At 35.9% G+C, this 13780-nt stretch overlaps 2 protein-coding genes across 9 annotated transcripts; one reads left to right on the forward strand and one right to left on the reverse strand.

Moving 5' to 3' along the window:
* Positions 1-40: 40 nt before the first annotated feature.
* LOC113679969 (protein UXT homolog) lies at positions 41-13291 on the forward strand. 8 transcript variants are annotated; one of them, XM_089202813.1, is made up of 4 exons: positions 41-4653; positions 5057-5214; positions 9688-9815; positions 11312-13291. In XM_089202813.1, exon 1 carries the CDS (start codon positions 73-75, stop codon positions 541-543), a length of 471 nt encoding a protein of 156 aa, XP_089058939.1. In that variant the 5' UTR covers positions 41-72; the 3' UTR covers positions 544-4653; positions 5057-5214; positions 9688-9815; positions 11312-13291. The 8 variants fall into 8 exon arrangements, with proteins under 8 accessions (XP_089058939.1, XP_089058942.1, XP_089058941.1 ...); XM_089202816.1 differs by lacking the exon at positions 5057-5214 and adding an exon at positions 10242-11230 and having other exon boundaries at positions 12643-13291; XM_089202815.1 differs by lacking the exon at positions 5057-5214 and adding an exon at positions 10242-11178 and having other exon boundaries at positions 12643-13291.
* LOC149046759 (uncharacterized) lies at positions 5422-10631 on the reverse strand. Its single transcript, XM_089202655.1, has 7 exons — positions 10543-10631; positions 9670-9774; positions 9218-9349; positions 8909-8953; positions 6772-6838; positions 6223-6296; positions 5422-5433 (listed from the first exon to the last, which is right to left on the reverse strand). The coding sequence occupies exons 1-7, from the start codon at positions 10606-10608 to the stop codon at positions 5422-5424; spliced, it is 501 nt and encodes a 166-aa protein (XP_089058781.1). The 5' UTR covers positions 10609-10631.
* Positions 13292-13780: the final 489 nt, after the last annotated feature.

Below are 13780 nucleotides of genomic sequence, written 5' to 3' on the forward strand. Positions count from 1 at the left end.
AGAATGCGGGGACTTTTATAGAAGCCATATTTCATTTTACCCACAACCCTGTGCAACCTACAAAGAGGCAAAATGGCGGACGAAGTGCACATAGACGAGAAAGTAAAAAGATACGAAGAATTTTTGAATGAAAGACTGAGAAAGGATTTAGAAACTGTACTTAAAACGCAAGGACAGGTAAACTCCAAGATCGCAGAATATTTGCAGCTAAAAAGTGTCATAGAAAACATTAAAAACCGCGATGGAGGTTCCGGGAAAGCGCTGAAGACACAAGTAGATCTCGGATGTAACTTTTATTGCCAAGCGCAGATTACAGATCCGTCAAAAATTTTAGTCTCAGTAGGCTATGGATTTTACGTGGAATTCACTTTGGATGAGGCTCAAGAATTTATTGAGAAAAAATGCGCCCAACTAACAGCATATGCCTCGAAGTTGGGAAATGACTCCGCTTACATAAAGGCTCGTATTAAACTAGTTATGGAAGGGCTGAGAGAGCTGCAGGACATTGGACCACACAGGGACGAACCTAGACCTCTATGGTAGAAAAGACTCTACCGCGATGATTTGCAATATCTAGGAGTTTTACATGTGAGGTACTATGTACCTCTGGCTCATAAAGGAAAGATCATCAAAGGGCTCCAGAAAATCCATCTGAAACCAAACAACCTGCTTCTCACTTCGTAACATGCGATGCCAGCAATTGTTATCATTAAGTTTTAAATAGAATAAGATAGATGGTTAGTTTTAAGCTTGATAAATAAATAGAGAAAGATGTTTTACATCTTGTTGCAAGCATGGGACAAAGAAAAAACTCTGAATCCCCATGAGGAATTGAACCTCAAACCTTCAGATTCGACACTTTGATGCTCTATTACTGAGCCAAAGACGTTCTATGGTGAGCAAGGCCTATCATGAAGTTCATATGACACACATCCTGCATACTGTAAGGATCAGTAATGTCAATAGTGTTATGTTTATAAATAGAATAAGATAGATGGATAGATGTTCTTTGTCCCACGATTATGACAAGATGTAAAATATCTTTCTTTATTTCTTTACTGAGCTTAAAACTTACCATCTCTCTTATTCTATTTACAAACATGATGCTATTGACATTGCTGATCCTTGTGGTATGCAGGATGCATGTCATATATGAACTTCATAATGGGCCTTGCTCACCATGTAGGTTCTGTGGCTCAGTGGTAGAGCATTGCGGCACAGAATCTGAAGGTCTGATTCTCATGGAGACTCAGAATGTTTTCTTTGTCCAGTGTAGTAGTAGTAGTGTAGTAGCCATGTGAGAACCCATGGAAATTATAAAATGTGCAGAGATTTTGATCCCTTACCTTATAGATGCATAGTAGTATTATCACAACCCACTGATAGGTATGGAAATATAGTTTTCTTCTTTGGCTAGTAGTTTGGACAGTGTCTATAGTGTGCGGTATGTTCAGACAGAGGTATTCTCTCTTACTTTATCCTGAAAATCCACTTAAGAACACATATCACAATTTCTATTTTCTTAAAACCCTATATTTGATTATGAATATAACAAGAATAAAAAAAAGGAAACTAAACTTGGTTGAAGATAATCCAGATAAAGTCACAAATATTGTAGTTTTAATTTCTTCCTTAACTCAGCTGAATAATCTTATTTATAATTTTCTTAAATTACTTTGGTTTAGTGAAATTGTTTCCCAAAAGTTGAAATCTCCATTAGGGTTAAATTTCTTGTCACATAATCACTTTGTTACTATGAACACATTTAGATGGTCCAACAGTGGTGGTATGAACCCATAATTCTTAGAAATGATTAAAATCTTACCTCTACCTACAATATTGAATTACACAGGAAACAAGAAGAGGGATAAACATACTTATCCCCTTAAATGTATTGTCTTGATGTAAAAGCCAAGCATTTATACCAGACTTGCTGATTCATACTGGCAATATATATATTAAGAACTAATAGAGAAAGTTGCAAATTGGATCTTGGCAGATTTAGAATAACCCTGGGTACACTTTACTGTTTGTCAACAGTTGTATTTGTTTCCATACATTCCTAGGTGGAAACATTTTATTTAAGTTAGAAGAAGCTGTAAACTGTAATGCCAGAAAAGAAAGAAAACAACTGGACAAAAATAAAAATAAAAAATTTTACTGGGTTAACTAGAAAACTTCAGACCACTCAGTGGAGTTTTGAAAGGCAATGAATATGTCTCCACTAGGTCCTCGTTAATGAGGAGAAGTTCTTAAAATGATCTACATCAGATCATCATATTTATGAAATATATATTTTCAAAAACATTACAATTTGAAAAAATATATGAAATATATACACCTTTTGTTTTCTTGTCAAATAGTATCTCTTTTTTTTGTTCCACACACCTGACAAGAGATGATCAGCAAGTCCTTTCAAAACATTCCTGTAGTGCAATGTTGTAATTTCTCCTTTACTATTCAACTAATAATTATGTATCTATATATCTATATATATGAAGCTACAGGGAATGGGTGGTGGGGGGGGGGGTGACTGCTTAATACAGGTTCCACAGAGTATGGGTACTTAAGAAATAATAACAATTGCTGTTTATCCCATAACTGACCATGTATGTACAAAAACTCACTCAAAATAGTACTAACATTGATTTCAGATAATTTTAAAAATGGATTAAGTTTTTGAAAGATGATTCCTAGTTTTGTTTGAGTGGTTCTGCTTTAAGTGACTATAGAGTACAGGTGGAGGACAATACAAAAAGGCTGTTGGGACTTAGTTTAGAGTGATGGCTACTGCTCAAGATAAGTGAAAATTTCAGTAACCAAGGGGTAACAATTTATGGACTTTGGAAAGGGACAGCAGGTCCAACTGTATTTATTTATCTTCTTTCCAGTAGAGCCCATTTGAATGAAGTTTCTAAACCTAAAGCAAACCCTCACGTTGAAGCAATATATAAGACCAATGAGAACTCAGTCAGATTCTTGTGACCAGTAAAGGCATGGGAAAACACTCAATCAAGTCATGGTCTGTTTGGTTTTGGTTTTTGATTGGTTGAGAAGTCAGTGCAGTTAAGGGCAACCAACAAAACCTGCACAATTTCAAAGTAAGTTTGTCACCAATTTAAAATTGCTCTTAGAACAATAATATAATGTTTTAAAATGATATTCTGTGCTTATTAAGTGCTTGAAATTGTAATAACTTATTTCAACACTTAATTCATATTTTAAGGCAAATTTTACTGACTCCAACAGTTTATTTCTTTAATTTGGAGTTACTAAGGGGTTTTACTAAACTGTGGATCATTAGACCAAGGGACCTCCAACACCTGCGGAACCAGTGGAACCTTTGGAACCTGTATTTTTCTTCATCAAAAAAAAAAGACTGAAAAAGCAATAAAAAGGCTGTAACAGTGTTTGAAAGTTCCTTTACAGGTTTGGAGAAGATAATGTTAAAAGAAGAATACATATTTTATTGTCCTTGATATTCAACCTCACACAGTGAGCCTCCGTAAATATACAAATATGTTCAGGTTGCACAATGGTGAAGGGGGACAGGGGTGCCAGAGGAGGTGGGAAGTGGGATCAATATGAGGGAAGCAGCAGTAGAAATTAAAAAGGAACTGGTTTGTTGTTTATTACTTCTTGTCATTCAGTCAAAAACCAGCACCCTGAAAATTTTTTTACTTCCATTCAATGCCACCAAGGCGTTGAATGAAATTTCATAAGAGAGAAAATGTAAGTTTTTTCATCAGGCTGACGAAAACAAAACAGCACAATACTGGTCAAATTGGATACCCTCAAAGTCACTCATTGGTCATGAATGAATTTGTCAGTGTCTTGCAAGCTGTAACAGTTGAAATCCTCCAGCGAACTAATCAGGTCAGGTCATATGTTGTAGAAATTAGGGCTTATACTATTTTGCGAAACGAAACGAAACGAAACGAAACGAAACGAAATCAGGTGAGATAGAACAAAACTAAAGGAATAATGCAGATATATTTTCTAACAAGGTAAAGAAAACTTTCACAAGGAATTTGGAGTAATCGTTCATTAACAAGAAGGATTTTTATTCATTTCGCAAAATAGTAATTTTAGGAGCGTTACTATTTTGCGAAATGGAATTTTTCACCCTGCGGTGACAACGTGACCTCTTCCATGTCACAAAAATACATTTAAACATTACAAATTAGTATATCACCGTATGGCGTAACATACCGTTCAAAATTCAGTCTGGGTATTTTCCCTATCGAAAAATTAATTTTCGTGTCGGAAATCAATTAACAGGGTCCGTTACTGTTGGCCTCTTTCAGACCTCCTCATTGTCTGCTATTTCCCGTGTCTGATATTATTTTCCGAGCCTGATATTATTTCCCATGTCTGTATTTACTATCTAAATGGATTTCGACTTATCGCCGAGCCTAACAAGACTTATCGAGAATCGAGGCCTATAATAACCTACATCACTAATAGAGTGTTTGATCGAGTTTGATTAATTCCTCAATCACGAGTCGGATTATCCAGGGTTGACTCCGTCCCAGACCTCCCACGGTACACCGTTGGCTAGGGGTAGTTGTTCAGTTAGTTTACAAAAACGATAAGCACCACTTCTTCGCAAGTATTGAAGCAAGCACTGATTTGGAGGTTATGACTGTTGAGGTAGGGTTATGAAATCTCTAATCGTAGTATGCACATAGAATCTAGCCACTAGTTATGTTATACCTTTGTGTAGCAAACTCTTGAACTTTGTGTACCTGGCACACGCGGTTACATAAGCTGATAATTGAAAGCCGAAACACATAAAATGTACGAATATTGTGTGCTTGTACATTAGTTTTAAACCAAAAAAATTGTCGTATTTTTCAAAAATCTAGCCATGTACGGCTCAATGAACGTCAAACTAAATATTATGCATTTGCTGTTGCTCAGTAAATGCGTAATTTGACAGCACTATCTCAAGCACGGTCTACGAAAATGCTAAATTTCGGTTATCATTCACTGTTTCCATCAGTGAACCCTTAAAACCCCCAAATTGCGACTGGCTTCTCCTTTCTGCTTACAGTATCACCCTTGGATCAAATGTAAAAGTCAAGACAATGGTGGAAATTAACTCCAATTTAAGAGGCTCCTGATTGTCAAACAAATTCTCCTTGTCTGTACTATAAGAAATGGGATCCAAGGGGATGCAAAGAAGACAGGGTACAGAACATGACTGACAATGTAAGAGTGTAAAGGGTTAACCACTTGACCAGCTCAAACTAAGCAAGGGATCAGTAACCACTCAACCGCAATTCAATGTATAAAGCCCATCTTTTATTTTAAAACAGCAAGGTTAATGACATGTTATGGGCTCTCTTTCTTTTGTATTAATGGTTGTGTATTTGAAGCAAAAAGTTGTCTTGCAAACAGAGTACAATTCAGCAGACATCAGGTAAAAATCTTAAATAAAAAGAACAACATTAAACATCATCATCAGTGAAAATATCTTAATTTACACCTGGTGCTTTGAAATCAAACTAAACAAATTATACAATGAAATTCAGTATTTTAGAGAGGTGATGATAAATTAATTCCCTGCGAGTGAGATATAAAAACAATGCATTAACCCTTTAACTCCTAGAAGTGATTAACACAAAACTTCTCCCTACAATATCCATACATTATTCAGCAAACAGATAATGTGAATATTCAATCTTGTCAGGTTGAAGCTGCTATCTTGATCTAGCAGCAAATTCTCATAACTAATTAGCAAGGAAATGAGTAGCAGCTAGAGGGGAGAATTAACTATCAGATCTTGGGATTTAAAGGGTTAAGACTCTTGATTTCAGTTCATTAAATGTTGTAGCCAAAATGTGAGGGAGCAAGTCGCAGTACGACTCGTTCTCTCACATTTGTGTTGTATAACTAGCTAAGGTCCATAAAAAGTTTCCTTTTTTCAAGTTTACTTTAGAGAAAAATAGCTAAAAAATGTTTTAATGGAAATACATATATATAGATGGTCACTTGCAATAAAACCTAAGATAGATTTTCCTACTTATTAGTTTTACTTTCCTTTTTTTCTTTAGCTCTTAGCCTTCTCATTTGACGTCTACTTATTTTGTTCATTTCAATGTCATCTTCTTTGGCTTTCATTTTTTTTGCATTTAAGTTTGACTTTTTGTTGTCTTCTGGTTTTCTCTTTCTTTTCCTCTTTTTGTCATCTGTGTCTTTTGATTCCCCTTTTGTTGCCTTTTTGTCCAGTTCTTTTATTCTCTTCTTCATCTTCTTAACTTTCTTTCCAATGCTCTTGTTACTATCATCTGCTAAATTGAATTTTTAAAGTATTGTTAAACTAATATGTAATGTTATTTACTTGTATTTCTTCAATCAAGTCCTGGCTATTGACCACATTATTTTTGTGGTCACCCTGATTATAGAAGTTTGAAAAACTGATGACCTGAACTTCCAAATGATGAGGACATTCTTTAATGTATACCAAAGTCAAATAATATTCCAATATTGGGAAAAAATCTAAATATTTTCTGTGTACATCTACTTGTAACTATCCAATTATAATTGTGGAGCACATCTATTTTTCACTCTTTTTAAACAAGATGAAAAATGGGTCATTAACACCATTTTAGTGTACAATTTTATTAATTTAATTTAGTATACAAACTTTCCTGGTTACTTTACTTTCAGTAGTAATAGTGTTGTTTGCATTACTCTAAAGCATTCAAGCTAGATACGAGGTGAAAAGCACTTGCAAGGCTAGAACAAAAACCAATCAAAACATACCTCTGGTCTTAATGGTGGAATTAAGATCTTTGTCAGTTTGTAAAGGGCCAGTTCCTTTGAATGACACCTGGAAGGAAATAGGAGAAGAGTGGAAGCATCCCTGGCTCAAAGAATCATTGATTACAGAAATAGATTATCTTCATTTGTCTTTCTCTAGGAGAATTTAATGTCCAAGTTTTGTCTAACAAATGGGAAGTTAAGACTTCTCAGCATTTCTTTCAGTTCCTTAATTCTATTTTAATATTAAAACAAAATATCTTTGAAATGATACAATACTACAACTGATAAGGATACTTAAGTGAGAAAAACACCCCTTTATTCCTAATTCAATGAAACAAGTGTAAATCTGGACTAACAGTGACAATGGCAGAGCCCCTACCAAGGAAAACACCTTGCAGCCCTGAAATAGAAGTTGCAAGCTCCGGAGTACAAATACACCTTTCACTACCAAATCTTGGAACTGCAGGTGAGACCTTGCTCTTGTCACACTATTGCCTCTATAGTAGAAGTTGCAAGCTCCAGAGTACAAAAGCACCTTTGGCCACCAAATCTAGTTATTCAACTTTAGGTAAAACCTCGCCCTAGTTGTAGCACCACAGAGGAATACACCTTCCGTCTCTATAGTTGAAGTTGCAAGCTCCAGAGTACTTATGCACCTTCTGCCACAAAATCTACCTATAGAACTTCAGGTGAGTCCTCGCCCAGGGCTGCAGAGGAACACACCTTTGCCTCTATAGTAGAAGTTGCAAGCTCCAGAGTACAAAAGCACCTTCCGTTGCTAAATCCAGTCATAGAACTCCAGGTGAAACCTCACAGAGGAACACGCCTTCTGCCTCTATAGTAGAAATAGCAAGCTCCAGAGTACTTGAGCACCTTCCACTGCTAAATCTAGTAATAGAACACCAGGTGAACCCCTGCCCTAGTTGTGCCGTTACAGACAAATACACCTTCGGCCTCTATAGTAGAAGTTGCAAGCTCCAGAGTACAAAAGCACCTTCCGCTGTCAAATCTAGCAATAGAGCTCTAGGTGAGACCTTGCAAAGGAACACACCATCCACCTCTATAGTACAGGTTGCAAGTTCCAGGTGCAAAAGCACCTTCCAACACTAAATCTAGCTGTAAGATTTTCTGAAATACATTGAGTTGAGGAATTTCAGGTGTGTTTTTCTCTAGTTGCAAAAGTACGTAAAGGGACAGATGTCAATGCCCTCCCTATTTCCTTTTCAGTTATCTATAAATGTGTGCATGTGAACCTATAATTAAAGCAATGCTCGCAAAATTGCTCTTGGATTTGGCATTGACAGAAAACACTGTAGATGTTCTCAACAGTAAATTAAATTTTAATCACCAAATGCATGAAAAGACTAACCAGGTAAACTTTGAAAACTGTGTGAAGGGGGAAAAAATGACCAGACGAAAAAAAAAGATGCACTTAAAAAAGTTAAAAACATAGAAAACTGGGGCATTTAAAATAACTAAACGTGCTAAATTTCTCCAATCCACTTAATCTTAAATGCAAAATCTTTACGTTCAATCTCATACTTAAACATTTTTATACACTTTCTGAAAACATCCCTTGTGTTTTCTGTCATTTAAGCACAGGTGTTCAGAAAATTCATTACTAACTGTAGATGCTTTAATAACATGAATGTTCACTATAACCTTTCAAAATATCAAGGGATGTACATTATAGGCATTAAAAGGATCTTATAAAGTAAAAGTAATCTATTATAGTATTTTATAATAATGATGTTCAATTATATTATCTTGATGAGAACATATGGAATTAGTGACTAACAATATAACCAAGATAATGGTCATCAAATTAATCAGGCTTGTGTGTGTAAGCATCTGTAGCCAAGCAGCTGCTGGCAAATCTAACCCTAGTTAAGGTTTCCTATATCACCTAATCCCAACATTTAACCAGACAAAAAAAAAGAACTGGAATAAGTCTGGCTAAAATTACACAGACAGAAAGAATTGCAATCTGCAGGCAACAGATGATACACACATATAGCGGTGTTCTGGTACATGTTATGATAAATGTGGCCATGTGGATGAAGCAGTATGAAAAGTCAGGAGAGATGAAATAGAGTGTTAAAAAGCCTCAACTTGTAAGTACAACATGTGTACTTACTTTTTCTGGGGACTCTGACATGAGTTTTTCCATTTCCTGTTCAGACTGGAAGTAAAGAAAAAACCTTCAACTCAGTTCTAGTCTGACTGGCAAAGAATGTTCAAACATGTAGTTCATTTTAGAGTGTTGCCCAACATACAGTGATTGATGAAAACTGAATATTGCTCACAAGATAACAAAGTTCTCCAAATGGCATTATCAAATAATCTGCAGTTTTTGATTGCAAAAAAAGAAACATGGGGTTTGAACCTAATTCAAGGGTTAAAAATACCACACACCAATACTTGAATTGGTTAATTGATTCAATACCTTTTCTACTAGCCGCAGCACCTCTCCAGGAGGTTTAATAGCCTCTGTTGGAAATACTGTCCTGTTTTCCTGTGTCTCCAGGGAAAAGAACAATGGCTGCATCTGGCTACTCCCAAGCCAGTCATACACCTCCTACAAGTAGTTAATAAAAAATTGCATAATATGAGCTACATGAGGGGATGTGCAGCAGCACTTTTTAAAAGCAAATCTCCTTTCTCGTGTTGTGGTGCTATTATAACTCTTATAATTTCTTAAAATATCAAAACATTTGGATTATTGTGTACATTATTTTAAAGCTGTATTTGCTTTCAAGGTTATCATGCATACTTACTTGATAGCAACCTCCTCTGTGAAACGTTCTTTTGAACAAGCCACTGGGCGTGTTAATGGCTGAGGCTTTTCCAGAATAGAAGTTATCTTAGAGTAAAGCAAAACTCAATTGAATTTTTTACCTGCATATCTCTCCACAGGTGTGGGTTGGCTTGACCCCCCCATGGATGGTGTACACAGAATAATCTGAGGCACACCAAGAGTTTGGCCACCGAGTGCCTGCATGGCTAGAAACAGAAAAAAAAAGTCATTTAACTTCCTCCTTATGGTAAGACTAGCTTGGGATCTACACAATTTATGTAAAAGCTTAATATCATTTTTGGTGGTTGGTTACTGCATTTCCTTGAATAAGTGCCCATGCCCTAATAAATGCCCCCTCCTCTGAATAAAAAGCCACCCCCTGGGCCTAAATGTCAAATAAGCCCCCCCCCCCCCTCAATTTCTTAAATTAGCAGGGATACAGGGAAAACCTGTTTTTATGGCCAATTTATTTAACCTTCAACTTCAGCAGAATCAGTAAAGAAAAGTGTACTACTTCCTTTTCCTTTACTCACTTCTATTTATTTCCATTATCATGTGCTTACAGAGTTCTTTTCTGTGCATTATCTGTTCTTTTCATTTTTGTCCTATTTCCCTGCCCTTGGTAAATACTCTAGCCTTCCCAGGCTCAACTACACTATTCTCTATTCTACAGAGACCTGTAATTTCATCGATTATAAAGTTATTGGGATGCATTTGAAGAAAACAGTTGATAAATAATGACAGCTCAGTTAATACTGACTTAACATCTACATGAATAACAGTATAGCATTTTATTTTCTGTTTAAGATTTAGTTGAAATAAAGATACAGTTTGTTGAAAGGAAAACTTATCTCAATTAAGCACCTTCCTTCAAATAAGCACCTCCCCTTTTAGCTGATAATTTTAAATAAGCGCCCGGGCACTTGTTCAGGGAAATACTGTAGTTCATTAGTGGCCCTATATCATGTATGTACCTTCTTTTCCATCCATGGAATCAATGCAAGATATCCAGAAGAGGCAATCCTCGGGAAAATCTCCATTTATGACGGCATTATTCAGGTCACTGTATAACCAAAAAATAAGAAATTTGAAATGCTTAAGGAATACATAGAGTGGGAGATGTGGTAACTGAACAGTATGTATGGGTATGGATACATATGTAGAAAATAGAGATATTGAAAAACATTCCCGATACTTGTTAAAATGATAATCATAGCTACCTCAACATGTCTCTCTCTGCAGAAGAGAGAGTGTGTGAAGCCTTTAAAATCACAATCACCGCCATCTGAAGGCCTCTTTTAATGTGATAACAAAGCTAAAAGGAGAAAGAATATCTCACTGTGTAAAGCATACCTGCTTGAAAAAAGTCAGGAAAAGGCTGACCCTCTGTGGCAGTACAGACTGGGTACAGCAAGGTCCATACAAAAACAACTAAGGGACAATATTCCTCAGTATGGCTTGAGCTAGTGATGTTAGTAAGTAGATTAGTATATGGTTCTTGGAAAATATATGTTTACTTTGAATTTTTGCGGTTTTCAAGAAAAAGAAAATAATACAGCACAGCTTGTCTGTTTCCGTGGAAAATCTCCACCAGAAAAAATACCAACCAAGTAAGAACCAATCAGAACCCTTGGAGTTACATCAAGACTACCACACCACATAGTAATATATGATTACAATGAATCCAAACTTCTAGCATACTGCATATTTTGAAAACACCTTTATAAAAATAATTATTTTCAGGTTTTGTTTAACCGGTTACATTTACTAGAGCTATGGTATAATGTGAACTAGCTTACAGCTTTGAATGGGATTCCAATGAAGGAAACTCCAGGACAAATATTTGCGGTAGTTAAATGAAATACGGTTTGGTAAAAACCATCTGTACACAATCCTGCAAAGGTAAAAGTTAATGTCTACTTTAGAGCTCATCTAATCCCACTGCCACTCAGAGTGTTATTATATAGCTCTTACTCCCAAACCCCCATCCCCCATACAACCATATTTAGGTCAGTTTCCCCTTCTATGCTCATAGTAAGTAGGGGCACTATTGAAGTTAGAACTGAAGGGATTTTAAGAGAAACTATCAAATGGTTCACAATGGGTGATGTTCTTATAATGGACATATGTATGAAGTCAAATGCAGCCATAAGCTATATATACAATGCAGATGGTAACAGTTGTGTCATGGGAAAGTAGAACAAAAAATTTCTTTCTTGCTACAACTACCAACGATAGGCTACAAATGTATCCTGAAATTATCTTATACGCCAAAACCTCCCTTTATGTATTGATTTCATGGTACCTGAGTATTTAAGTCCAGAGTCCGAGAGCTTGAAAGTCACTGAACCCACTGCAAAATGAAGGGGAAAACACAAATTAATTGAGTATCAAATGAAAGAGAGAAGAAAGAAAATTAAAACAAGAGAAGGCAGACCAAGCATTGGCTTAAATTAGCTTTTGTTGATTCGAATTTCAAACAATATACATGAAGTACCTGGATGCTGGTCGCCATGATATTGGGGCCCAAGTTCACCTGACAAGATAATTGTGAGATTCAGTGGTTTAATAAAGGGAGTAATGTTGCTACTGATTGGATGTAAGACTGGTGGTCAGTTTGAGTTCAAATCCAGTATTTGGAAACTAAAATCATGTACAAATGTTTTTCATGATCTTGCTGATTTTAATTCAATTGTCCCTAAATGGAATATGAAAGCCAGAACCTTACAATCATATCCAATATCAACATAGAAGGTTATGAGAAGTTACATAATTACGAACTTAATCAAAGGTTAAGAGAATGGTACCTTTCTCCAGCTGACTCTGTGTGGAAGTTGAAGGAGCTTGTACACCTGGACATGAGACAGATTACTAATTAATTCAATTTGAAACTAGGTATGCAGCATTCAGCAATTACTGACTCAGCAGACATGTCTACAAACATCTCATCCAATCAGTGCAAGTGCTTTATTTACCCTACTGAGTACAATTGGATAAATGTGTCTAATCCTTCTACAAACACTGTAATATTGAAGTTTGGTCAATAACTGGCTCTTTGTTATCTTGACTTATAGCTATGGCTGAAATTTTTGCCAGATGTGAATCAGGATTATGGAAATAAGGACATCAAGCATTCAAGGGCCATCAAGAAGATACATTTCTCATTCCTTTTACTATGGCAATCACTTGTGATTCAGTATTTACCTTGATTTGTGGTGGTGATTTCCCTTTGTCCCAAGTCAGGTGGAGAGTTAACTGTTTGGCTCCCCCCTGTGACAGTGGCAGACAGGAACACCCTAGTGCTGGCCTGTTTATATTGTTTGCGGATTAAATCTGCAGACAAATTGCTGCCAACTTTATACAGTTGATGATTTCCACTTGGCTTTGCTTTGTAATAATCAAGGTATCTACGGATAAAAAGCACAGGTACCAAGATGACTTATTAACAATATGTAAAAGAAATCAAACCAGGGAACTTACAATCAAACCCTGAAGACCGTAGAGACCCAACTAGTTAAGTTTTTAAATAGTATTTATCACGCACTTTAAACATTAATAGAAGCTATTTGTAGATTTTATTTTATTAATTGTAGTATTTTAAGTTTTCTAAGTAAATGTATTGATGCCTTATCTAGTTAATATTATTAGATTAATAGGGCATTGTTTTTGTAGTTATTGTATTATTAGATTTTTTGATTAAAAATTGTACTATTCTCAAAAAAAGCCTAGTATGCAACGAGAGAGAGTTTGATGCGTAATCATGCATAGAAGGAGGCTGTCTAATTAGTTGGTTGGGGTTGACAATTGGAGCTGGTGTTCTAAGGGATCAAATATCACTTAAAACTCAAGTTTTTGAAAAACTGTTACAAGGGCTTATATTTAGCACTGAATGGAAGATCGAATTAATTAAAAAAAGAAACACAGAAGACGAAATTTTGTATTCCATTGATCATCAAAATCCGCGGTCTAAATTGGACTGCACTTGAATGACCCTTCGGGTCAGCTATTTACACGTTATTTTGCCCGCTTGACACTGCCAGTCACAAAAATTAAGCCTACTTCACATTGATCTCTCGACTTAAGAAATCTCGATTTAATCCTCAACTTTGTGCGGTTGTGAATAAAAGGGATAGGATTCTAAAGAAATTTTGGTGCTGCGTCGCTGGAGAGTATAAAAGGGTAATTTAGTATCATCAACTGAGATGCAACTCA

This window comes from Pocillopora damicornis, chromosome 4 (genome assembly GCF_964200805.1).
Source record: "Pocillopora damicornis chromosome 4, jaPocDami1.2, whole genome shotgun sequence".
Taxonomy (NCBI): Eukaryota; Metazoa; Cnidaria; class Anthozoa; order Scleractinia; family Pocilloporidae; genus Pocillopora; species Pocillopora damicornis.